Here is a 27286-nt window from a genome sequence, read left to right as displayed (position 1 = left end):
AAGGATTTTTTAAATAAAATACAATAACTATTATATATTTTTTTTAAATACAATAACAAGTAAGTAGTTGATGAAACAAATGTACCTATATGCTCTCATATATTTTGATCGCTTTACAAAGTGTGTGTGTGTGTGTGGGGGGGGGGGGGGCAGAACGAAAATATAGGGAATTGGAAGTTAACAACTTAACAGTGTACCCCTACCAAATGTTTAGTTTTATATCTTGCGTAGGATTTTCTTATTCTGGTAAAAAATAGTATTTCATGAAGGTACAATGTCAAAGAATACGTGTATGCAAAAATAAATTGTAAAATTCGAATACTTGACAATATTTATTTTTTGTTATTCTACCGAGGGGCCATATGGCACAATATCTTTTGAACGCCAATTGTTGCTCAGGTGAGCGATGTGGCCCCATGGGCCTCTTGTTTAGCTTATGTCTAACCCCTGACATGGAAACTATGATTATGTTGCCGATATTTACAGAAAACATGTCTTAAAAACTTCTAGGCATAGCAATGAGCTCAAAGTTGATAGAGGAAGAAGTTTTGAATATAAAAATGTACTAGTTTGTAATTGAAATACTATATCATATGAAAATGTATCGTAATTGGTTCAATTTCAAGATGTTCAGTCTTATACTTGTATTTCATTTTCTTAGCTAAATTAAATACCTATTCATTAGTTGCCAGTGGAATTTTGTACGTGTAAAATTGACCTTATTGAATTTGACTTTATTCAAATTTTAAGTTCTATGCTGTGTTAAAATGCAACACTGCTTTTAAATTGCTTTAATATCAAGATTTTATAATTATGTAGGGAATCACGAAATCTAAAGAAAACATGTAAAATGGTCAATGTCTTTAAATCTTTTTTATCCAAATCGTATACAGTCTTCCAATATATAGGATTTTTTTTTCATTATTTAAAATTCCGAAAAAATTTTCATTACAGTCGTCTGTATCAAATGTGATCTTTTTGATTGATTTACACGGGCTTGTACAATTAAATTGATTTTTTTTTTTAAAGAAACGCATTTTCTCATAACTTAGTGTTTAGGATTTTTTTCTTGCAATTTCCAGCATCAATTTTGATTGATCAACATTGAATGTCACATTATAATTGAATATTTTATACAGAAAAGCATACTGTCTTTTCATCTAAATTCAGAGAACTCTTTTATTGCAACTCCCTAAACCAATGTTTATGGATATACAAGGAATTTTACATTATGAAATGAATATTTTATACAGTAAACAAATTTTTGTTTTATCTAAAATTCAGAGAACTCTTTTATTGCAACTCCCTGCAGCAAATTAGATTGATTTACATGGAATTGTACACTATGAAATGTATATTTAATGCCAAAAAATATTGTCTTTCACTTAAACTTCAAAGATAATATAAATTGCAGCCTCATGCAACACTTTTGATGATTTCACGGAAAAGTACAAAGGTAAAAATTTAGAAAAAAAAAATCATTGCAATTCTCTGCCTCTTGTTGATTTACATGGAATGGACTTCGTTCGTTGCAATCATCATCCGTCATCGATTGTGGTTCATTATGATTAATTTTCACGAACTAGTTCAATTTTAAACTGATATTTTATATATAAGATGTTTACAGGCAATCAAACGTAGCTGTGCTAATTAGTCACCCCTAACATTACCCGATATTCCAGTTATGATTCAGTTGGATGGATAACACAGGCTCATTCTTTCATCATGACTTGAACTTTAATGACATTTAACATAATTACATCAACCATACCAAACCGTAAATAATGAACCAGAACCGGAAAAGAATGGCGAATATTTCATTTTTAAATTTCAATATAATTGTAAATGTATGCGCTTTAGATTCCAAGAAAAAAAATACATTCTCTGATTCATATTCGTAAGATTTTGCAGTGTTACATTTTGCGTTGAATATTATAGCATAAAATTTGATTATAATTCATGATCGCTCAAAACTTCCCAAAATAGGTCATGAAAACAATAAATAATACACGAGTAATGAAGACCTTGCCGATACTGGTACTCTTCCAGAATATTTTATTATATTTACATCTACTAAGTATTATTTCCTCTATTTCTTACGGAAACTTATAGTAATTCAAAGCTCTATAGAAACAGCCAGACTGAAATCTACACGCCTCGTTTATCGATTGGTCGAAATCTACAGCTCCTGAAACTGACATGAAACTGACAGGAGTGAAATTGACACGCCCTGTTTATCGATTGATCAAAATCTACAGCGACCGAAGAAAGATCACGAACTGCATGAAATAATCATGCTGTTGTCAGACTCAAAGTCTCACAATAGACGATTTGGCTGTTTCTTTTAGCTAACGTAACTATGTACATTAACAGTAATTTAGTTAATTTTACTAGCTTTTTATAATCAATGTATTAATCAGCTAAAAGAAAGTTGTTAATATAAACAATAAAATGCTTTCTTTGATGATTCATACGGATTATGAGGGTAGCGAGCAGAGCAGAAAAAATTTACATAACCCGCTAACGCGGGTTATGTATTTTTCTGCAATGTCGCTACCTTCATATCCCGAATGAATCACCAAAAACGCATTTTATTGTTTAAATGTATACCAAATTAGATGCAATTTAAATATTTGCTTTCTTATATCACTTCTTTCTTTCAAATTCACTTTTCTATTAAAATTGTTTTGACGTTGCATGTGATTTAAAATGACGTCACATTTTTTCTCTTGTAAAACTTAACTAAAAGCAGAGAAAGACTCGACTTTAAACTGGTAAATAGCCATAACATTTCAGATTTGACAACTTTGAAATGTGATGTATTCAATTCTGTAAAAACCTCAAAATATGCAAGAATGCCAGAATCACTCTTTACTCATGAACGCAATCATATCCATTCTTGTTTACAGCAGGGGTTACTTTTTTACGGTAGTCATTTATCTTCATGTTTAACATGAAGAAGAATGACACCTGGGTCAATTTTCTTAAATAAAGATCCAATTATTCTACAACATTTCGACGTAGAATAATGACCCCCCGGTCTCTTAAGAGAATTTCGATAGTTGCTAATACGTCCCGGGTTGTAACTAAACGCATATAAAGAAAAAATGCTTTGTATTATAGAAAGTAAACTGAAAAAAAGATTTCAAGATAAAAAAAAGCGTCCATTGCTCATAATGCTCGGACAACGATTGTAAAACTTTTTGTTCAATCATTAAACATTATGAGAACTAGAACCCTAGAGTTTAAATTACTGTGTATGGCCTAAAATGAAGAAGTGGAACGGAAATCGATGTGCTATTTTAAAGACAGAAACCAATATTACCGGTCCTATAGGTCAATTCAATTGTAATAGGCAATTGATCCTTTTCAGCGAAGAAACTTAATGTTGCCCTCTCAAACAGGCACCATTTATTTTATCATATTGATCATCAATGTCTTATTTTTAAAGAAAACGTTATTTTTCGTAAATGATAACGTGGATTCTACGGCTAACAGTACGCGTATAATTTATGCACATGTTACAATTCCTTGTGTTACCCGTTACCAAGTGCGTTGTGAACGCTGAGAGTAAAAAAAAACGGATTATAAACTACGTCTAAACCAATCATATTTCAGTATTTAACACAAAAGTATAATAAAAACATTTATTATTACGAGTGTGGTGTAGTGAAAATCAGCCGAGTGAACAAGATTCACTGTCCCGAGGTGAAATTTCACTACTGTCCCACTGTTATGGTTTATATTAATCTACACCAGAAACTTAACCTTTGTGGGGCCCAATAATTGTCCAGAGACCACAGTCAAATCAATTGAATATGATTTGAACAGACTTTGTATTTAAAAACAGAATGCTTCAATAAAAATTACAACTTTTCGCGCCAAATGATGTCTGAGAATAAATTTCAAAAGGAATTTCTCTTTATATTTCTATATCAAATTGCGAAACCCGATTGTAGCCACATCCTATCTTTGGGGATCATGATGTAAACAAACTTCAATTTACTCTATTTGAGGATGCTTCCACACATATTACAGTTTTTCTGGCCATATTGTTTTTGAGAAGATAAATTTTGAAAGATACCAACACATTTTTAAAATTCTTTATTTTCTCATTTTGAAAGAGGGCTTGGTCCTTCATTTCAACGAAATTGATCCTTTACTCAATTAAGCTTTGAGCCAAGTTTGGTTGAAACAGGCCCAGCGGTACTGGAGAAGAAATCGAAAAAGTAAAAAGTTTATAACCGGAAGGACGGACGGACAGACAGACGGAAGTCGGGCAAAAAACGGTCAGAAAAGCTCACTGGACCTTTCAGCTCAGGTGAGCTAAGACGTCGCTCACAGCGAGCCAATGATGCCAAATAGACTGTCTATAGTTAAACAATCCCACAGAGTACCATGTTAAGCGAGACATTCTAACAATCATATGATAATCTTAAAAATATATTTGTAAGGCAGATTTGTTACACCGTAGCTTGTTATCGCACAGGAAACGTTTTGATTATGAAACGTGTCTTAGTTCATTATATATAGCTCTGTAAAACTACAGGAGTTTAAAGTTTAATCAATAAAAAAAGGTAGAATAAAAAAGATTCATCATCAACTAACAAAAAACACTATAATTACAATGGGTTTTACGAGCCCCCCCCCCCTGAAAAATTATGCCTAAGCAATATGAATAATGAATTTCTCGAGTTAAAGAGGTTCGTATCTCTTTTTGGGTAATTACTTTATGCCACTTTTTGCCGAAAAATTCTGAATCATATGTTAATTTTATTTGTAGATTTATAATTTACAATGGACTATATATTGTAGCGGAAGGTTTTCAAGAAGAAAATGAATAATATTCATAACTCAACAGTTTTAGAGTATTTACATGTATACTTTAGCCTCCTAATTTTCAGCGCAGATTAAACTTACAGATAGTTTATGTATTGTGATATATTTATGTTGTCCTGAAAAAGCATATTTGAACAATTGTGTGCTATTTCTATCAATATTTTTTGGCATATCTAGCTTATATTTCATAGAAGTCAAGAAAACATTTAATCCAATTTTAGCCTAAAATTAGCATAGTTCATATCAGATCTCAATTTTCTGAGATTGACCCCTACTTTTTTTTTACTTTTATATGAGACATTAAATGTATGTCTGTGTGTATGCAATGCTTTGAAAAGATGACATTTCTATTATTTTTTTTATTTGCGTAATGATTTGATTACTCCAAAATTTTGTAACAATTTTTACATTTGCTGTTGTATTCATAATGCACAGGCATTTGAAGCCAGCAGTAAAGTTATGTTTTTGAAACTTCGACATGAATATAACTTTTATAGTCACTACATGTATTCATCTCCATACTGTATTGAATTCATAACCAAAGCATAGTTCAAACTATAAACATTTAATTAATTACTCCAAATAATCAATTCCATGCCAAATTTTAGCAATATTTTCAGAAAAATTATCATTTCTGTTTTGAGTCCCATATTTCCAGAATATGGCATGTGACATAGGTCACACATGAAAAAAATGAACATCTGAAGTCCTCATATATATATATATATATATATATATATATATATATATATATATATATATATATATATATATATATATATATATATTAAGAAGGTTTCGGATGATTGACATTACCAGTATTTCTGGTGCCAATCTCCTTAATATAAAATCGGTATATTTATACTATTTATTTAATCAGAAATCCGCTAGATATACTACTATTTCTCCCACTTTCTGACTATATTTTTCATCGTGTTAGCTCATCCCAGATTCAAAATGTTGAACATCGAACCTTATTACTGTTAAATGTAAAAAGGAACAAAACAGAGAAAAAAAAGCATTCAAAATTTTTATTTCAATTGCCATAATTAAGTTCGAGGTTATAATAAAAGACACCATGCGTTGTGAAGTTTTTTTTAAACGTCCGTGAACATCAATCAATTAATTTGAAAGCTGATGGTCAGGAATATATATGTCTGTTTGTTTATCTGCCAGTCTATTAACTTTTGAATCTTTTTTCACTTCAAAAAAGCAGCTTGACCTGTTTGACCTTAAGATAAGTAATTAAAGAGGAAATTTTAAGATAATATCCAGCATTCTCTTAAAATTGAGACTTGTTAAAAAAAAAACTTTGGAATTTTGATTGGGTGTTTAACATCAATACTTTATAAGAACGAAGTACCAACATTTCCGATATTACAAGAACGCCATTTCGAAGAGTTAATTTGCTCAATCTCTGACCACTAAAAAAATAGAGAAAAAATTCTTCAGTTTTTTTTATTAGAAATTTACAATGTGAAACTAATATGAAACTATATTGATTCATCAAAAACTCAGTATCATTTTAAGTAACACCCTCCCCTCTTTTATTCTCGTCTATTCGAAATCAATAATCAAAATAATCAATGATTAAAAAGTTTAACCTAGAATCATAAAATATATTTTCTTTATTTTAAAATCGTTTTAAGATTTACAATCTCGTAATTAATTATATTACTTTTTAAGGTCTTGATAAAGATAAAAAAATTATTTCAGCAACCTGGAACTTATAATTTAGCCCTACGAGAGAAGGGTGCTCAATTTGATCAAAACTAATTTTAAAATTAAATGATTGCAAATATTCTCAGAAAAAATTAATATGTATATAAACTAGGTTAGTTATCCCCAAAGAAACTGCAGATCTGTGCAAAAATTGAATGGACGACCCGAGAATTACAGTTCCTTATGAATTATAAGTTGCAGTTTACAGCGCTTAGAAAATTGCAAGTTTCGGACCGTTTAATATTATTTCAAATTTTCATAGGGTCAGTATGTCAAGAATGCGTATTATAAACGGGTTCAAAGTTCAGCAGTATATTACAAATGGCATAATTACAATGGGTTTAATTTTGAACGTTTTTAGAAGTTTATATGATAATATTGATTTTTACCTGCAAAACAATTCACTTTGTTATAAAACCTCGATTTCAATTATTGATATCCTTGTTTACCAGTCTCAGTAAAAATGTAATTACTTTAGTAATTACTTTCGCTTTTTGGCTTAAATTTCTATTTAAATTATACGTTGAAAGCTTTATTCTTATTTAAGATATTGGAAACAACAAAATATATAAATTATTAAATCAAACCCTTTCCGACTTCATTATTTTTTTAATTAGCATAATGAATGTCACGTTAACAATTTCAAAGTTAGGTTAATTTCAAACGAGTTTAACATATACAGTGTGTTTTGATATAGAGAGTGCGAGCTGAGATGGAAATTTGTTTAAAGTTTTTCTTTATCTTTCTAGCTATTGACCATGAACTATTGGGTAAGTACCAGTCTCAATGCATATCTTTATATATGTAATATAAAACTTGTATAATAATTGATAAGGATTTACTTTTTGAAGGAGACAGTATTATCTTGCTAGCTAGTAACTTTAGAGACGCACATTTTTTTCTTGATACCTGCGATTTCTGGTACATTTAATTTGTAAAACACATTTTTTGTGTGATTTTCATCGTAGTCATTTCAGAATATACATGTCAACACCTCTCTGATAAGTAAAAGTTCTTGAAAAAAAAATGTGCTTCAAAGCATAAAGCATAAAAAATTAGATTAGTTTGGGGTGAAATAGAATTACTGTAAATTCCTAATTAAACGCGAGGAATTAATATCCGCGTAAAATCGCGAGAAACACCCCTCGCGGATTTTAAAACCTCGCCATTTATTTTCTGAGAGTTTGTAACGATAAGAAATATGGAAAAATGTTCCACGTTCGCGATTTTATATTCTCGCGATTTGATACAAAACAGCGGGATCGCGGAATTAAGTACTCGCGTAATGTAAGGAATTTACAGTATATGTTTTGTTTCATTATCATGCAACCTATTTTTAACATGAAAAAATATTGCAATAACCACACACTTTGTCACTCAAATACACACGTTTGTAATAAGATTCATTACAACATATTAGAACCGGCAATAACATATTCCATGCACGGACGATTAAAATTACAAATTTTACATATATGATTAGTTACGATCAATGATTTTTTTTTCAATCAGTGAAGCAATATATATCTTTGAATAAAAGTATAAGTAATAAAGGAACGAGTCGTATCTGGTTTTTAACTTGCCAAAGGTTAACTTGAATAAATGTCTAATAAATCGAAATGAAATGAAATTAAAACATAATATTTTCTTTGCATTTTACTTTATTCAACTTGACATAGAAATAATGAAAGTTAAGAACTTAACATGACTTATATATTTGGTTTCATATAGCATCTTTAAAACAAAAATTTTAATGCCAGATTATTTCAACTGATGTGAACTAATAATAAGGAAGTTTGGTTAGGTTTTATGATAAGATTTGGTCACAAATCAATTGTTATTAGCTTTTTAGCGCTCATTCTATAAATAGATTTGTGTAGACAAAATCACTAAGATTGGAATTTTTTATCTTAATAAAAGGTCAATTGCTTTTCTGTCAATTTGTGTATTTATGTAAAGTCTTCATAATATGTAAAAATCATAAGTATTTGATTATTAGAAGCATAAAAAACTAGTCAAAATATCGTCAAAATTTAAATTATTAGAAGAAACGCAGGCTAAGAAATATCAATTTTAGTTTAAATATTTATTTCAATTAAGTATTATAAGCTGATAGACAGTTTGATATTTTATCATTTCATTGAAAAATAGAATGTTCATATCTAAAACAGATGTCTACATAACTGCAAATAACTAAATTTATTTTTATGATCCTTTAAAATGATGGAAAGGTTAGTGAAATTCACCCGACCTTGGTGTGAAATCGGATGGTCAAATTCGAATACACTGATCAAATCAATTGGTTATATGATCTTGACTGTGTGAAAACTTCATGAATTTCTTAATTTAAGAAGGACGTATGATAACGAAAAGGCTTATTCCTTAAAGAATGCAGCATTTAATACCTCAAAAAGATATTACATGTACCTATGAACTAATCCTACCTCTATCTATTTGGAGGTCCGTGTTGCTCTGCTTTGAATTTGTATTTTGTTTTATGGATTTTTGAGATGGTTCGTGGTTTGTTATTGTCATTTTTTCATGTACCTACATGAGACAATACTCAAAACGCTACATCAAAATCAACGTCTATGTCGTATTATGTTCTGTATAGCATTAAAAGGTTAAAATGGTTTATTTTTAATGATTAACAATAAAAAAAATCTGATTGTTTGCGTCATAACTTTGGTTACGCTGTATAAGTCAATCGCATAACAAATATACAAGAAATAAAAAAACTAGATGCTGTCATTAGACAATAATACCCGCACCAAGTGTTTGCCCCTAAATAACACTGTTTTGTACCAGTTTAATTAAAAATGAAGGCCACATGCAAGCACCGGTAATACATTTTAAAATTATAATTTTCCTAACTGAAGGATGAGATCCCTTCCCCTATGATAATACACATGAGCAGCACCTTATGTGCAATTTGTGTTGAACTGTTTGCGGTGAATTTTCAGTTAATCAATAATCTTAACATTTCATGTCATAGAAAGTATAATGGTCTATATAATTATTACAAACAAAATTAAAAATCAAATTATGCCCCTTCCCCGTGGCGGTTGCCGGTTTTAGATTTGCTTCTGTGTGCCTACATGTACATCATCATGTGCACAGATTTAGAGAAGGGTGGGAGTGAGGGGTCCAGACACCCCCCCCATGAAAATTCATTTATATTAATAGTAAAATTTCCAAAAATACACCTTGGACCCCAATGCTCTTACAGACATGTAAACGCTCTAACCCATTGCGCTTCAATGTTAGGTAACATTATTTTGGGGGTAAATATCTAATTAATATTTATATAATTTATTGTTTATAATCTCAATAGGAAGTATACATTACAATATGCAGGTGTCCTGCACAACCTTAAAGCTGTTATTCACCTAATAAAATAGTGCAAGGGGTTTTAAAGAATAGGTCATAAAAATACATGCATGCAATGATACAAATAACTGATCTTTGTCTGAAGTTACATACACAACACAGGTCTGCAGGTCTCATTAGCGGGTACTAGTTTTACCCAGCTCTTCGATTTTGATGGATTCATGTGTATACATACATGTATGTGTTTTCCATATGCAGAAAAGGATTAGTTAAGATCAGCTAAATGAATTCGTTATTGTGCTTTAATTGGATTATCATTATGATGTTGACCAATATAGGTAAGCATAATACATGTAGAAGTAGCACAACATAATGAGATTGCCAGCATACATAAGTATTACTTTCACTTTCTAAATGTGATCTCCGTTTGGCAGCATACTGTATCATCATCTTTTAATATTTAAATAAGCTTATCATCGTTACCTATCCTATCGTATTTGTAAAGTTTGTCACTTTAATTGCAAAAGTTATTTTTTTCATTTGTCAGACTTACACTATTGAGTTGAACCCATATTGACCCAGTATAAACAATTTCATAAACAATTTCGTATTAAATTTGTGTATTACATGTAAGTGAGTATGGACAGATATCATTTTTATATGAGTTATAATAGGAAGGAAGGAGTATTTCCTTCTTAATGTATTATAATGCATCAAATACAATGTAGGTCATGACCTTATGGGACTGTTCTGACCCCAGGAAACAGGAAAATACAAAATATCTTCTTATGTCATTATGATGCATCAAATGGTGTAAAGTACATGACCCCCAGGTGTTGTCTTTAACCCCCCCCCCTTTATGAAATAGGAAATGATATACTGTATATTTTGTTAACTTCTGAGGTCCTCATCCCTATACCATATAATTTATTCTTGTTTTTTGTGTCTTTGCGCGTCATATTGTATATAGGTTATGCCCCCTTGGAGACACTCTGACATTCTAGAACTAGAAATAATGAAGTATTTTATCTTATTTATATGTAGCGTTTGATCCACGTGGGTAATTCCTAGCCTAATGAAGACACTGCTTTGTTTAGGAGGCTTTACAATTGCCCCAAATAGGCGAATATACACATGCATATAACATTTTGTTTATAAATCTTAAAAATTGAATTAAGCAATTTCCAAAATGTTAATGTGCATCAGGAGAGAACAAGCAATAAAGAAATGATTAAAAATTTGCTACTGTACACATGTAAGAATGTATTAAGAAGACTGAATCTTTACAACCAGGTAAGATTGAGGGGGGATGTGGAGTATAAACATTTATAATTTGAATCATTTATTGTAATTTAAAAGTTATTAATTTTAATTTGTCAATGAATATTAGTTATTGATCCCAAGGTAGAAGTACAATGTATGACCTCTGATAATATCTCAATAGATCTTTTGTCAATTATGCAAGGTGTAATGTATTTTTTTTAAGAATAACATTTTTTACCTGTTTATAAAAGTTTTTAGACACCCAAATTATATTTTGATTTTAATAGATCATTCAACAATTGGGGGGGGGGGGGAGAACAGTTTATATATGAGTTTGTTTGGGGGTGGGGCTCCAAGTCATATATTTGACAATTTTTAAATGTATGTAACATTATGGTGCCCCGATTCCTTTTATTTTAATTCTGTGTGAATGTTTTCGATGTCTTGGTGTTTTGCCTGTGTATCGGTATGATTCCGGTGACGAGTGTGACGTAGCACTTGACCTGTGTATTATGCATTTGTTATTTAGGGCCTAAATATTTTCATATAAATAAATAATCTTTATTATTAGTACCTTTGCCCGTCGGGAGTCATCTCCGACTTGAAGTAGTTGGTTACGACAGGCAGTGCACTTCCTGTAGTTCTTTGTTTTTCTCACACATGCCTTGGTTGTTTACGTTGCCGCCATTTTTCTTATTCATATTTCTCGGAATTACCCATAGTTCCTTATTCTTTTTTTGTAACGAAGTACCTTTTGGCGGATAAATTTAATTTACTTGTTTATATCGATTATAAAATACTTGTAAGTTATTATTTTTGTGTTTAATAATTAACTTTAAATTGTTTTACTTATTTACTGTACTGTAATATTTTCACGTTAATTGATACAAGACCGAGATTCTCTTACGGGATGGAGATTAACTATGATCGGATAATCTTTTTAATGGGATGAGATTAACTTATCTTATTGGTTGTAATTTGTCGACTGCTTTTAGCACTCTATAAATACTCGGGACACTGAGAAACGTTTGCTCTCTCCTTTTCGTTGTGTGTCGGGAAAGTACACACATATTTTTGCAGCATATGATAAGGTGCGTACTATTTCAGTATCTAAGTGACTGAAGTACATTTATAGTAATAGGGTTTGATTAATTATAATTTTTGTTATAGTGCTAGTTTAAATCATATTTACTAGTTCAGTACTAGTTATTTCGATTTATAGAGAGTTAGGGAATATTTTCGCTGTATACTAGTAGTTGTAACTAGTAGCGGAGATATTAATTCGTATTTTATCGAGAGCCTTTAAGTTTTATTTTGGTCGGGGGATTTTACGTATAGGATATAATTTTGTGTCGGTAATTGTACCGATTTTGCCATCGTCTCAAGGGTTGAGACTTGTCTGATTTTCTTTTGAACGGCGTTGTTATTTGTGTCATGTTATTTATGGTTGAATAAATTATAAACTTTACATCGTTTTGTTCTCAACACAAGGCAAGCGTTCCGAGCGTTACATGTAATTCAAAATAAGACTAAGCCATACTACCATGAACATGAATAGTATGGAACAAAACATAAACTAATACATGTATATATACATAGGAAGTATTACAAAACATGATTGATCTATATCTGGGTTCTTAAATTGAATCATATATCATGTATATATTATATTATTGTTTCTTTTTTCAAGGCATTTCAGATGGTATGTATGTCATGATCCCAAGTGCTCTTCCTGATATTATCAAATATCATAAAAAGCATTGACTCTGATCCCCACCTTAATCCAAATATATTATTCCTCCTTAGGTCATGGCGCATCTGATCATTATGGCATGTAAGTCATGACCGTAAGGGGTCATCCAGACCCCTTTAGAATCAGAAATTGTAAATTATCTTTAAATTATTTATGTTTGATGGTCCTATCTCTATTTAATCTTTATTATTAATTATCTCAAATGAAATTTGGAGACTTGTTGTTTTTGTACGGTTCTTAATACATGTATTATTATTCTTTGTCTTCTTTTTCTTCTTTTCCGCTCTGAACTTGTTTCTCAGAGATGGCTGAACAGAATAGTACAAAACTCTAGGATATGATAGGCGTGCATATCGAGTTGTGCATCCTGGTATGATTTTTCTCATTTTGGGTTAGACAACCACTTTTCTGAGGGAAGGGGGGGGGGGTCAAAAGGGTGTGGGGTCTAACAGTGAACCTTGTAGAAAGAATCTAGACTCTAAATGGTAACTTGAAAACGGACAAAGATAATAATATGGGTTTTCATATCATATATTGACTGTTACTGGCAATATATAGGGTTTATTAGATCTGACTCCTGGGGTCATCCCCACTCCCACCCCCATATATCTCAGAAACTGTTATAACCATGACCCCTAAACCATATATATTCAAGTTTTGGATGTCAAGGGGCTTTAAATGTTATGTAGGTCATGGGCCCTGTGGGTGGTCCTGACCCCCTCGAACAGCAAGTCCCTTAATATCTTCAAAACAGTTGAGATCCACACCTTAAAACCATATCTATTCTCGTTCCTTGTGTGAAGGGGCATCAAACGATATGTAGGTCATGGGCCCCGAGGGTGGTCGTGATCTACCTCAAACAGGAAGTGCACAAATATCTTGAAAACAGTTGAGATTCCCACCCAATAACCATATATATTATTGATCCTTAAAGGGCATCAAACGGTATGTAAGTAGTGGGCCTCAAGGTTAAATTAATTTTTTTCAAAACAGTAATGCACATCTAGGGAACAGTTCCTATCATACCCCAAGATATGCTGTGTCCATCCATTAAATCATAAGAGGAGTTCTAGGATCTATGTTCTTTTTAGTGATAAACGTCAATTTTCTGTTACTATTTGACTCCCTGGATGAAATTTAAATTTTTAAAACCTTACTGCACATCTTTAGAAAAGTCCCTATCATATCTTAAGATATGATGTGTCTATCCGTTAAATCATAAGAGGAGTTCTTGGATCTATGTTTTTTTAGTGATAAACGTCAATTTTCTGCTACTATATGACTCCGTGGATGAAATTCAAATTTTTAAAACCTTACTGCACATCTATAGAACAGTCCCTATCATATCGCAAGATAGGATGTGTCTATCCATTAAATCATTTGAGGAGTTCTAGGATCTATGTTCTTTTTTAGTGATAAACGTCAATTTTCTGCTACTATTTGACTCCCTGGATGAAATTTAAATTTTTAAAATCTTATTGCACATCTATAGGACAGCCCCAATTATATCCCAAGAGATAACATAGCTACTCCAGAAGTTGTAAGAAGAGTTCTGGGAACCATACTTTTTTTGCAAAAAAAACGTCATTTTTTTGTTGCCTACTAATCCCTTTGATAAAAAAAAATCTGGAACCTGATCACACTTCAATATGACACCCCCAATCATATTCTAGAAGATCATTTGGCTACTGCAAAAAAATGACGTTTTTGAAACCAGTTTTTTTGTATAAAAAAAGGTCATTTATTAGCCATTAAATGACCCCCAGGTCAAAATTAAAAAATTCCGCGCATCTGTAGGATATCCTTAAACATATTCCAAGAGATGATTTGTCTACTGTTGAAAATGTAGGAGGAGTTAAAGGAAGAAGGTTTTTTTTTTTTTTTAAAAATGTCATTTTTTACCAATTATTTGACCCCCAAGACTAACAGAGAATTTTTGAAACCTTTTTACAAAACAACATGATACCCCAAATCACACTCCAAGAGTTCAGTTTGCTGGTTTATAAGATGTAAGAGCAGTTTGAGAAAGTAAAAGTTGACAGACGGACGGACGGACGGACACAGGGTACTAACAACAATATACCCGAACTTTCTATAGAAAGTGCGGGTATAATTATTTTTATGTGCCGGTAAAAAAATACTTAAGATTTGAATTACCTCACATTAAATGGGTCATGTGACGTACATCTCGGTCTGTCAACAACATATGTCGACGACGAAAAAGAGGGAAAGATCGTTAAGTTTGACAGATTTGGCGAGGAAAGAAAAAAAGAGACAGACTGACAAGAATATGATCAAGAGAAGATCGTCATCGGAGACCATGTAGATTGATGGAATAGGAATTAAAGCCGAATTAAGCTTAAGTTTCCATCATGATGTTGTAAGGGTTAAGCTAGTTAGGTTCGTTTAGAGGAATGTTTGAATAATGTAAAGGATAAATAGACACTTTCAGTACATGCATACCTCAGTGAGAGGGGTTATTTCCTCCGTTTACCGTGTCGGTGATGCCAAAATCATGTTTTATCTTTATTCACATAGTAAACAATTTTTACTGTTCTACATTAATGAATATCGGAATTATAATAATATTGTATCAAGCATTTCCCGGAATTGGAATCTATATTTTTATAGTTGGCATGTAGCAAAGTATAGACGGCAAAATTTTTGTTGTTTTTTTTTCTATTTTTTTTTCAAGGTGATATAAATATATAGAACTAAAATATGTCGAACTAATAACGTTCACAGAAGGGGAGGCTTTTATATTATAAATAAGAAGTGTGCAACATCAGGACATTCGGATGGGTCCCCCCTTATAAGAACTTATCACTGATAGTCTGTATTCACTATATTTAAAAAAAAATATCGATCATTGTTACTAATGTTTCAAAGTAGACAGTGTGATAAATTGGTAATGTAAAATTTCCATCAGCATTTAGATTAGGGATTTTTAATAGAAGTATGTGTTTATGATGTTTTAAAACAACATTTATAATGTTGTATTTGTACATGTAGTGTAGTGAAGTGTATATGCTTTGAAATTCAATTCATCCAATAGATTTCAATTTTTTTAAGACCAGGATTTCTTAATATCAAAGACTTCGACTGTTTTACAAAGCAATTAATAGGATGTATTAAAAAAAAATGATTGGGGGGGGGTGGCATATTAAGACGTTGTAAAAAATACAAGTGTAACACCAGTCTATGATTTTGTCATTTAATTCTACAATAGATGTAAGTAGCACAATATGGTTTCTAAATTTTTCAATGCAATAGATATAGATCTTACAATTTTATTCTAAGTAAAAACAAAAATTATGTTACCATAATATGATAAAAAAGCGTCAACATTTTTGGGGGAGTGGGGGATGGGGGGGGGGGGGGTTAATTGCATCAGGTTTTGAATGATTGTGTATTTTAATGATACAAAGGTAAAAAATGTTACTTACAGCCAAAAAAAAAAAGTTGGGATATAACGGACTCTGAGTTTGCTCAAAATCAAGCAATGGTTTCTGTTAATTTTTTTCTATAATAATATTTTTTCCATGTGGAACTAACTTTAAGACTCTAAGCTTCTTTAAAATGCCTTTAAGAGCGTCTATCATCCTGATTTTGAGATCAAGCTCTATATCAAAAACAATCTTTGAAAGAACAATGTACAGGTTTAGTCATAGTTTGCCCTGTTTTAGCGTGATTTTTAAAAATATCACAAAAAATGGAAATGCAACATTTATTTACTCAAAAATACCCATAAACTAAGAATCTATAAATAGTTACCTGATTAAACTTTTTACAAGGGTAATTTTTACGTCATAAACAGTGCATTTTCCCGTAATTAAAAAAAAAATGAGCAGAAGATATCTATTCTTCAGTGGGTTTTTTATTAGAAAATGTCCGCCGCTGTCGCCCAAGATGAAACTCACATTATAACTTTATCATGTGATATCAAATAAAATGTATTAATTTCTTTGTTGTGGACGACAGTTGTGGGACAAACTTTCCTTTTTAAAAAACTACAAGAAAATTTGCAATTTTTTATTATCAATGAAATCTTAGAATTATACCAAAATGTTGAAGTCATAATTAATTTTTGAAACAAGATAAAAGTGTATAACTTGGTACTTTATCGACACACATATTGAAGATGGTATATGCGTTTTCATGAGATTTAAGCAACTTTTAAATTTTAGGGCAAATATTGATTCTCCGTGGCACCCGATCCTACCTCTATTCTTTAAAAGATCCGTGTTTAATCTCCCCCTGTAATGTATTTTTTCTTTGGACTTTTGATTATAAACACTGTTTATTTATAACAACATCAATCATGCATATGTAACACAAAAAAATGTAGCCGAGGTAACTTAGATATGCGATTTGCTCCAAACTCTTCAACCTGATCCAAAACAAAACTGTACATTTCACTATCATTTGAAATCTTTGCCTGAGATTCAGTATCTAAGATTTCAACTTCATCAGTATTACAAGAAGCATAGCCCATCCAAGTTTGGTAAATTTGAGATCGGACTGGTCAAAACCTACCTAATGCCGACCCGGGGCACCTTCTACAAATTTATTGACCTAATCCGAAAATTTACAATCATCCAGCATCTGAAACCTGTGACTCGAATTCAGGACAACGTTTCACAAAAGAATCGTATATCCTACGCTGTACGTAAGTGCGACGTAGGAAGTAATTAGTTAATTTTGGGCGATTCACGAAAGCGACATAATTTGTGCAGCTTCCTATGTAACCTCGTAAACTCTTTTTTCCTTCCCTTTTTGGTTTTATAACAAATTAGTCTGCCATACTATATTGAAATCAACTTCGGGTAATTTAAGACGGACGTAAATACGCAAAAAGTTACGTCGGAACTGAGTACCTTTTATAAAACGGTCTTAACTAAGTGCATACGTAGGATATAAGAAGATCGTAACTCGTTAAGAAGTACCTAATTTAAGACGCTTTTGTGAAACAGTGTCGAGAACTAAACAATATCAAGTACAATATTATCACAAATGTACCATTTTTTTTGTTTCAAAAATTCTTCATATGAGCTGCAACATTTCAACGAAACAGATAAAAAAAACTTACATTGTGTATTAATTACAATTACCTTTGGTGTAAATTCGGGGTATTTTGCACCATTTATCATCTTTTTCCTCCTCTTTGTCTTTAGTTAAGGCAGCTATTCCGGGTTCTGTACAAGTATCGATGAGTGTGGAAGGAGAAAATTCGGATCTACATCTTGGTTATAAAAGCAACATGACATTGAAGGTGGCTTTCCCCTCAGGAACCACTCCAAGTGTGACAATTACAATATCGGCTTCTTCAACCAAACTCGCAATGGCGCTTGGCGATACTAATATGGCCAGAAGAGGGGGAAATATTATTTACTTAAGATATGGATTATACTATATTGTCTTAAGTTCAACAAAGTCGGTAATGTATATTAAAGCTTACTCTTAATAAAGCTTATCCTCCATTATTTATATCTTGGTTTACAAAATATGAAGTCAGCCACTATAGCCATTAGGTACATTTCTTTGGAAATTAAAAAAACACTTAATATTTTTGTATATAATGAATGCTAAAACCATTGTTTTGCATTGCATCAGTTGTATATTTAGGGTGAAATTTACACCATTTATATTAATAAATATGGATAACTCTAGATCCTCGACTTAATTGCATCAGTTCTATTTTTAAAAGGGGATTTAACACTTTCTTGAAGGTTACTTTAGAAAAATGTAGATATTTCTGGGTTCCTCCACTTAATTGCATTAATTCTATTTTTAGAGTGGATTTTACACCATTCTTGGAGGGAATTTTACTCTAGAAAATGTGGATAATTCTGGATCTTCAACTAACTATGAGGACAGCGTAGTTGACGTAGAGACTGAAGCTTACGTCACATCCATAGATTCTATCACTGAGGGAGAGCAGTATGTCGTCAGATTCACGGCCTATAACAATGGAGTCAGCATTTGGAACAGGGATGTCACATATACGATGCGTACTGCAATCATGGTTTATATTTTTATACAACTACTTTTTGTAGACATATTGATACATTAAAAATTAAATATTGGTGCATTATATCTTTCTTTGTTAATTAGAATCATTTATTCTATTTCCTGTGTAAACACATACTTATTATGATAAGCGATTACTTTAAATTCACACCAAAATTGGAAGTGAATACTTTAAGTGATACATTAAATAAAGATCATATCCTTTTCATTTGAAGGATCCGCCAAAAACACCAGAAGTATTCGTAACGTTTCCTGACACATCTGACCTTGAGCGGGGTATGATGGCCCGGATTTCTGTCGACCTTTGGATGCCCCTGCCAAACCCTGATATTGTGGTGACCATCCAAAGTCTCCAGTCGGAGCTCCGAGTACTCCGTCTATCAGTATCAGCAGTGGGAGATAATTTCAACTTCCTTGTAAGTCTTTCAGCAAAAAATACTTCCTTTAACTTAAAAAAACCCAATATATTTCCTAAACTTTTGATTAAAAGTCTTATCACGTTTTCAATTTAAAAGTGAACATTTCCTATTTAATCTTCTTAAAGGAACATTTGTATTTGATTCCATTTTTTTTTTAAAGTTTTGATAATCAATATCAAATACTTATATTAAATTTCTTTATAACCCTCAAATTCCTGGTCAGACTAAACAAAGATACTTCCTTTACATTTGATTTGAAAATAAAACTTTCAAATTACTAATTATATAATTTTATTAGAACTTTTATAAGTTTGTTTTTAAAGAGTATCATGTATGTAAATTAAAAGTAAACTTTCGACAAACATATTTTGAAAACATTAAGTACGTTTTCATAATCAATGTTAAATAATCACTTTACCCTTTCCTCAATGAATTAAAAATGCAAACTCTTTATTATGTTTTAAATATCAATTCATACTGTCCAATAATTTTACTTGTAGTTTTCATGATATATATTATTTAAAGACTTTGGTTTAATAGTAAATATAATGCAAGGGATTTTGTTAAAGCTATCTTATATTTTCTCACATTTTCCTGATGTAAAATGAGATGAAGAATTTCATTTTCATAGATAAACTGCACAGATTGCGTTTGTCAAAGCTTTTAATATTTTCCCTCAGTTTTCACTTCTTCAAAGTTTCTCAATTTTTGTTTGTTTCAATTAAAACAAGCTGACAGGAAGAGGCCGAATGGCGGCTAAAATACAAAAGGCAAATAAGCCAGTTTAATTAAAGATATTCTCAAACAAAATATTAAAAACTTAAAACAAAGTGATGATTAGTTTATTATATAGCATGCATTAGATAAACCGGGGTTTCTCTTAGAATAAATACACATGCAAATATATATATATATAAAGATATACATATCATGATTTTGAATGATGAGTATGAAGATAAGTATGGACACATGAGTATGAAAAAGAATGAAAAGTATCACTATTTACTTTAAAATATGCAACAATGAATGAAAGAAATAAATTCATACGAACTTTTCTTTATTACCTTTTAATGGAAAGATTAAAACTTCCAACATCATAATTTCCACGTGTGTGAATGATTACCGTTTGCTCTATTCTTGTATTTCACGATAGTTTTAACTTCACGGAGACTTTGTTTTAATTAAAAACATTTATACTTTCACTCAAATATATTTCCCATGGGTAATGAAAATTCACACTGTGTTTTTTTTTTTCGCGTTATCGGACACAACAGAGAAACTCGTGTAATGCAAGAATAAGAAGCAGAGTTGAGTGATCTGGCTGTTCAATTCCGCATTACCTGCTACGATTAATTTATTTTAAGGTTTAATTAACTCTCGATGCATCAAGGTTTCATCATTTATGAAATCTACCGAATCAAAATCAAGGATGACTGATTTCAGACGAAAAATCCTTCATTTACAATCATGGGGAAAGTAAAAGCAAAGCAAAGTATTATATTCAATGTTAAGAGTAGTCTCGGTCACCTAGACTTTTGTCAATACTTTGCTCTACGACAAAGTGGGGAGTCAAACGGCTTGCGTGACCTAGGCTATGCTAATAGCTAATACTTTCTATTTTTAATTGTTGTTTCGCAAATGATTTTACGTTAGGTAGATTGTAGAGACAAATAAAGATATTTTTCTCCTCATCAGATGAAACTTGATAAATACGTTGTGAAAGGCGTCGTTTGCGACGAGACTGTCACAGGAAATGATACTCTTGAACTTGTATTTCCAACGCACCTTGCAAACTTGGGTATGTAATTAGGGTATTCAAAGCTTTTATAATGTATTCATTACAAGTATTTAATGATAAATATCTTTGGAAAATGTCATAAATTGTATTGATGTTTATTATATTTAGACGCCTTTTCCACAACCACTTGGTCTAGTAAACAACTCATGCAATTATAGACTTATATAGACTTAACCACTTTAAGTTAATGTTTCATATCTTGACGTCTCTTCCTCTACCTCTGTCTCTAGTAAAGACCTCATTCAATTAGAGTCTTATCTATATGGACCTAACCTCTTTGTATTGATGTTTCATAATTAGACGCCTATTCGCCTACTCCTGTCTCTAGTAAAGACCTCATACAATTGGAGAGTCTAGTTTACATGGACCTTACCTCCTTGGCCGGGGCCACATTCCCATTGGACTTCACTATCTACGTTGACAATTCCGTGTTATGGACCAAAACGTTCCAATTCACTTCCAAAGCACCCGTTACTATACCGGTAAATGATAAAATATATTTGTATTTTGATAAATTCATGATAAAAGCTTCAATGTTGATATTTTGCTTTCCTGTTACAACGTGATGATTACACGTGTACATTTAGACACTTAGACGGACAAACTGATGTCGATTGAACCAGGTTTTTTCCCATAGGTTGCGTCAAATATGAAAATGCTTCCAAACAACAAAAACGTGGCCGTTGGTCGGCCGTTTTCCATGGACCTCAATCTGACCTTTCCGGAATTTGGTGTGTTCCAAATAAACGTTACCGTCAAATCCGTAGTAAGAGGAAAGAGCGGGAAGGCTGGGGTCATGATGAAGGACATTACTGTACAACTCACAGGAAGTAACATCTTGTGTCACTCCGTGAAAATGCACTTTTCCAAAACGGGTCAGTCAAAAGTCCAGAACGTAATGGTAGCTGTCATAGGTGTCACTAACCTTGGGAGTCAACTTCCGTCTCCAAACGAGGACAAGAACTGGCTGGTCCTGAGGGCCTCAGCGATTCCTGTGCCCGGATACACCGAGATTGGAGATACCAACTCCATGGACATCAGCAGTGGTCCTAGGAATGTCTCGGAAGAAGTGGACGTCACCAGTATCGAAACATTTGATGTACGTCATGCTACAAAAATAAATTTTAAAACCTCTTGTGAATTTAGAAACTCAAATAACTCAAAGTACAGATATCCATTTGATATTTACTGAAAAAAAAATGTTTTCATGAAATGGCATTATCACCGACATAATAGACATGATGTCTTAAAATGAATATATCGTGGGAGGGTCGGATCATAAAAACTCAACTAAGTTCAATTGTACACTCTGTTGAAACCATTCCTACTGGCAGTAATCATAACTCTCAACTGTCTTTAGCTATCGTTAAATACTTTAAATTCTTTATTTTACGCGAATATGTAATTCCGCGATTCAACTGTTTTGCATCAAATCGCGAGAATATGAAATAGCGATCACAATTTTCTTTTTTTGTAATTTCCTATAGTTCAAAACAGTTTGAAAAATGATTTTAAAATCCGTGAGGGTTGCTTATCGCGATTTTGCGCGGAAATTTATTCCTCGCGTTTATTTAGCAATCTACAGTAGATTTAACTGGGTTTTTTTTCAGCAAAACTTGGTTTATGTCGTGGATTTCTATCATAAAGACTCAATGGCATGTATATCAGAGAACCAAACTTTTGAAATTTTGGTCAACATCACTACAGAAAGGAACAAGTCCCCCGGATCATTGTTCGTTCAATTTCCTGTCGACGAGACTCCGTTTTCTGTACACGAATACAAGATTGTTCATGTGGGAGAAAATCTCTTGCCATGTTTTCAATCGATACAGTTAGACGGTTCGCTGGATAAGTTTACGTAAGTATGAGGGAGGAAAAATTCTTACTAAATGAAAGGGTATCAAAAACTGGTTTGTCGATTTTACTACAACATATTTTCTGCCTTTTTCTTATTTAATATGATATATATTCTTTTCATTAAATGGCAATATATCTTTCCGATGATCATTTATTTATATTTTTTTTTATATATAGCCTTTATTTTCAAGAACAATATTGAAAGATGATTTCAAATATTTCTACTTAAAAAGAATATATTTTATCAAAAATAATTTTTTTTAAAAACCCCAATTTAAACATGGACCTCATTTTCATTTTCTCTTTGATGAAGTATGCATATTTATTTGATACATTTTGACCTTTCTTAATTTGCATTGAGATTTTTATGTTTTCCATATAGTGTATACAATGACGGGAGTTTAGGAAACGTTACCCTGGAGTTTCCTCTGTTTTGCAACAAAGAGGACCCCTTAAGGGGCAGCACTGTTCTCGCCGACCAACTGACGATCAGAGTTGTAATGGGTATCCGGAATGACATACAAGTGGAAAGTTCTACAGCTGGATTAAGCGTACTCGTCAAGTCATCCGGTTTGATACAAAACGTTCTTGCAACACTCGACATTATTATTGAGAAAATGGTTAGACATATTAAAGTTGCTTTTAAACCCAATGACGTCATAAATAATTAATTTTTATGCACATATTTTGAAAGTATGCCACATTATTGGGAATCAAAAAACTATTATATATAGACCTTAATTTAAGATTGTCTAGGACACCTCCATATTCTGACGTACTTCCGCTTGCTTTACACAATAACATCAGCCTTGAGTTCGAATCCCGCTGATGGCTTTTGTAGTTTTCGCATTTCAAAAAATTTTCATTTTCATATTTTTTGTTCAAGCATTGTAAAATTATCCTCATTGATATTGACCGTTGTCTCATACCACCATTAATTAAGTTAATAATATTTCGTAGTAGAAAAGCAATTTTTTTCCATCGTTTAATCCTCTGAAATATATACTTTTATGACTAATCCATTGAATGGGTTGAAAAAATATTTAATATCACTATTTCAAAATACATGTGTAATAAAACATACAAAATACAATTATTCCATAATAATTTGTACTGGAACGAGAGGGAAAAAACCAAAGACATATTACAACTACATTGTAGCAATGCATTGTAACGACATTGCATTAATCAATAGCCCTTGGTCAATGTGAATATGTTATACTGGGGGCAAATGCCAATGTGCATGAAATAACAATCTTGGGAAACCGAGATTAAATCAAACTTCTGGAAAATAACGAGGCTAAAAATGTTTTTAAAAAATAAATTTGCGTTTTTGCATGTTTCAAACGTTTTGATCGTCATTTACTTTTACATTTAAAAATGCTGATTGTTTGGGGGGTTTTTTGGTTCATCTTTTTTCTTTGTTTTTCTTTGTTTTTCCTTGTTTTGATTTTTGGTCAAAACCATTTAATCATACCTTTTTTAATCAATAAATAACCATTAAGGTGCTTCTACCATTGAGTTTTTCTATTATTTTTTTTCAGACCTTTTTCGAAAAACTCTCTATGGTGCATGGGATCGAGATCCTTAAGACTGATTTTGATGTTACGCAATTTGTCAGCAACTGTGAAGTAACATACAGCAAAGACAGCTTAAATTACCAGTCGACCAATGTGTGTTAAAAATTTCATAATTCTAGCATTTGACAAAAAAAATGTTTTTGGTTTGAAATATGAACTTGGATACCTAGAGAAATAACGCTTTTGGATTGAATTTGTTTAGTGATGCGCACAAAAAAATTAAGGTTTCAACTAATGGAAGCCAATTACACCCACAGAATCAATGTTAACTCTAATGTATATAAAAATACGTTATCTTTCATTTTCTCAAATAAGAAAATAATCAAAATGATATATAATTACATTTTATCAAACTTCTATTTTCTCACCTTTAAAGATAATACTTTTATAGTGAAAATAGAAGAAAAGGGTTTTTTTCAATATACAGTGAATTTTGAATTTCAGCTACAGTTTGAAACCGAGAACGCAACACATGTGGTTTACAATTTGGAAGACAGACCTCTGAGTATTAATATTGGATTAGTTGCAGTCAGTCCAAACAGCACCTACTGTTGTGTAGCACACAAATTCTTGGTTAAGAATCGTAAGCCAATAAATTATATACATTGCAAATCGTTGTTATATGTAGACAATCTTTTTTCATGTTTTAAAGGATTCAGATCAAAATTTTTATTACAATCATGTCAAACTTTTTGTACATAATTATTTATATACTTGGCTAATATTATTTCTTTATTACTTCAATATATTTGACATAATTTGTCTCAAATTTTTTCACAAAAATCTATTGATAATATGTCACTAACCAAACTGTGTTTTTCAATTGACAGTTGAGGAAGGGTTTGAAGTGTTTAATGACATCAATGGCACTATCACATCAAACATGATTTCCGTCTTTGACAGCAAAAATGACACCTGTGTCAAACTTCCTGTAATCGGACAAACTCCGCCCATTTTGTGGATGCGCATAAACACTTCAATGATCTGGGGATTGGCCCCCTCCGCTTTTCAACTTACTGTGATTGGGCAAGGAATATCTTGTAATAAACACAACAACGTTACATTATTACAGGTAAAAATGCTACATGCTTTATATATATATGTGTGTACCGGAAAGGGCATTTTACATTTACATGTAATGAGATTTTATAACTCATAAATTATTTTACTAATGATTATGCATGTTTTTTTATAATAATTTAAACATGCATTAATATTAGTATTTAAACTTACTATTAAAAATACTCTTAATTGAAACTTGCATTTTTTTACAACTGCCTTCATGCTGCTAAATTGTCATGATACGTTGTTATTATCATTTCCGATTTAGTAACTTTTACACGATAAGAGGGCTGGATGATCGTGGCCATGTTTACCTCCTTACAAAGAAGAGCTCTGAATAAATAGGAAAATGCTTTAATTCAAAGCTCATATGCGTATTTAGAACTTGTCTTTACTCAATGTTTATGGCCCAAAACATCATACATATCATAAAAATGTTTCGATATCTCCTTTACTAAAAAATGGTTCTTGCCTTAAAAAATACAGAATTTCAAATTTTAAGCCATATCTGTTGATCATCCAGCCTTCTTGAATTATCCTAACCTCTCACCTTGTTTACATGTAGTAAAATATACAAACATATTTCACTCTATACATTGTTTACATGTAATAAAATATGTATACACATTACATTACTATGCATTGTTTACATGTAACAAAATATGTATACATATTTCATTACTATGTATTGTTTACATGTGATAAAATATGTATACACATTACATTAGTATGCATTGTTTACATGTAACAAAATATGTATACATATTTCCTTACTGTGCATTATTTACATGTAACAATGTATGTATACATTTTCATTGCTATGCATTGTTTACTTGTAATAAAATATGCTTACATTTTTCATTACTATGCAATGTTTATTTAATAATATATGTATATATATTTCATTTCTATTCATTGGTTTTTTTAAATAATTTATGTATACATATTCATTACTATGCACTGTTTACTTTAAAATGTTATACGTATACATATTTTATAGCTATGCATTGTTTACTTAATACATATTTTATTACGTGTCGTTACATTACGCGTAGTTTGTTATTTTCAGTATTTTTTAATATCTCATGTTTAACTGTGTATCTTTCAGATCCGACACCTATAGAAATTGAGTGTTGCTGGGTTTTTTAGTGCTTCTTACTTTATTACATGTAAAATACATACATGTATGCATTTATTACGGTATATAAGAATTAATAAGTATACAGTCAGCATTTCTGACTTGGTATACATTCGTTGCTTATTTCGTTTAAGGTACTTTTCCCCATATCGTCTCCAATGATAGGTTTCCAGGGAGACATGACGTATTGTCAACTTTCGGATGACCTCGTGTCGCATTCTAATAATGACAGTCCCTCACGATGTACTTATCAGTGTCCCTGTGTTGGACCCCACTGTTCGGAAGTCCTCGTCTTTTTTGCTACCGCCTATAGCAATATTGAATGGAATCTTTGCGAGCTATTAGCTAACAACATATGATGAAATTTGTTTATATTTGTTTATATATATTATATGACTAGTTATTGAACATTGTTTATTCAAATGAAGTAATATTGTTGTATTAATGCTTTGTAGAATATTTAAAGAAAAACATTACTTTAATCCTTTTAAGTTA

The 27286-nt window shown here is 31.5% G+C and overlaps 1 protein-coding gene across 1 annotated transcript; it reads left to right on the top strand.

Moving 5' to 3' along the window:
• Positions 1 to 7218: 7218 nt before the first annotated feature.
• LOC105323112 (uncharacterized) lies at positions 7219 to 27254 on the top strand. The gene is made up of 13 exons (XM_020065144.3): positions 7219 to 7331; positions 18082 to 18344; positions 18702 to 18932; positions 19153 to 19353; positions 21052 to 21154; positions 21455 to 21636; positions 21792 to 22253; positions 22765 to 23012; positions 23394 to 23631; positions 24556 to 24684; positions 25036 to 25174; positions 25422 to 25663; positions 26926 to 27254. The coding sequence occupies exons 1-13, from the start codon at positions 7274 to 7276 to the stop codon at positions 27148 to 27150; spliced, it is 2721 nt and encodes a 906-aa protein (XP_019920703.3). The 5' UTR covers positions 7219 to 7273; the 3' UTR covers positions 27151 to 27254.
• The last annotated feature ends 32 nt before the right edge of the window (positions 27255 to 27286 follow it).

The sequence above is a fragment of the Magallana gigas genome, chromosome 9 (genome assembly GCF_963853765.1).
Source record: "Magallana gigas chromosome 9, xbMagGiga1.1, whole genome shotgun sequence".
In the NCBI taxonomy this organism is placed as follows: Eukaryota; Metazoa; Mollusca; class Bivalvia; order Ostreida; family Ostreidae; genus Magallana; species Magallana gigas.
This window is presented reverse-complemented; position numbering and strand designations above follow the sequence as displayed.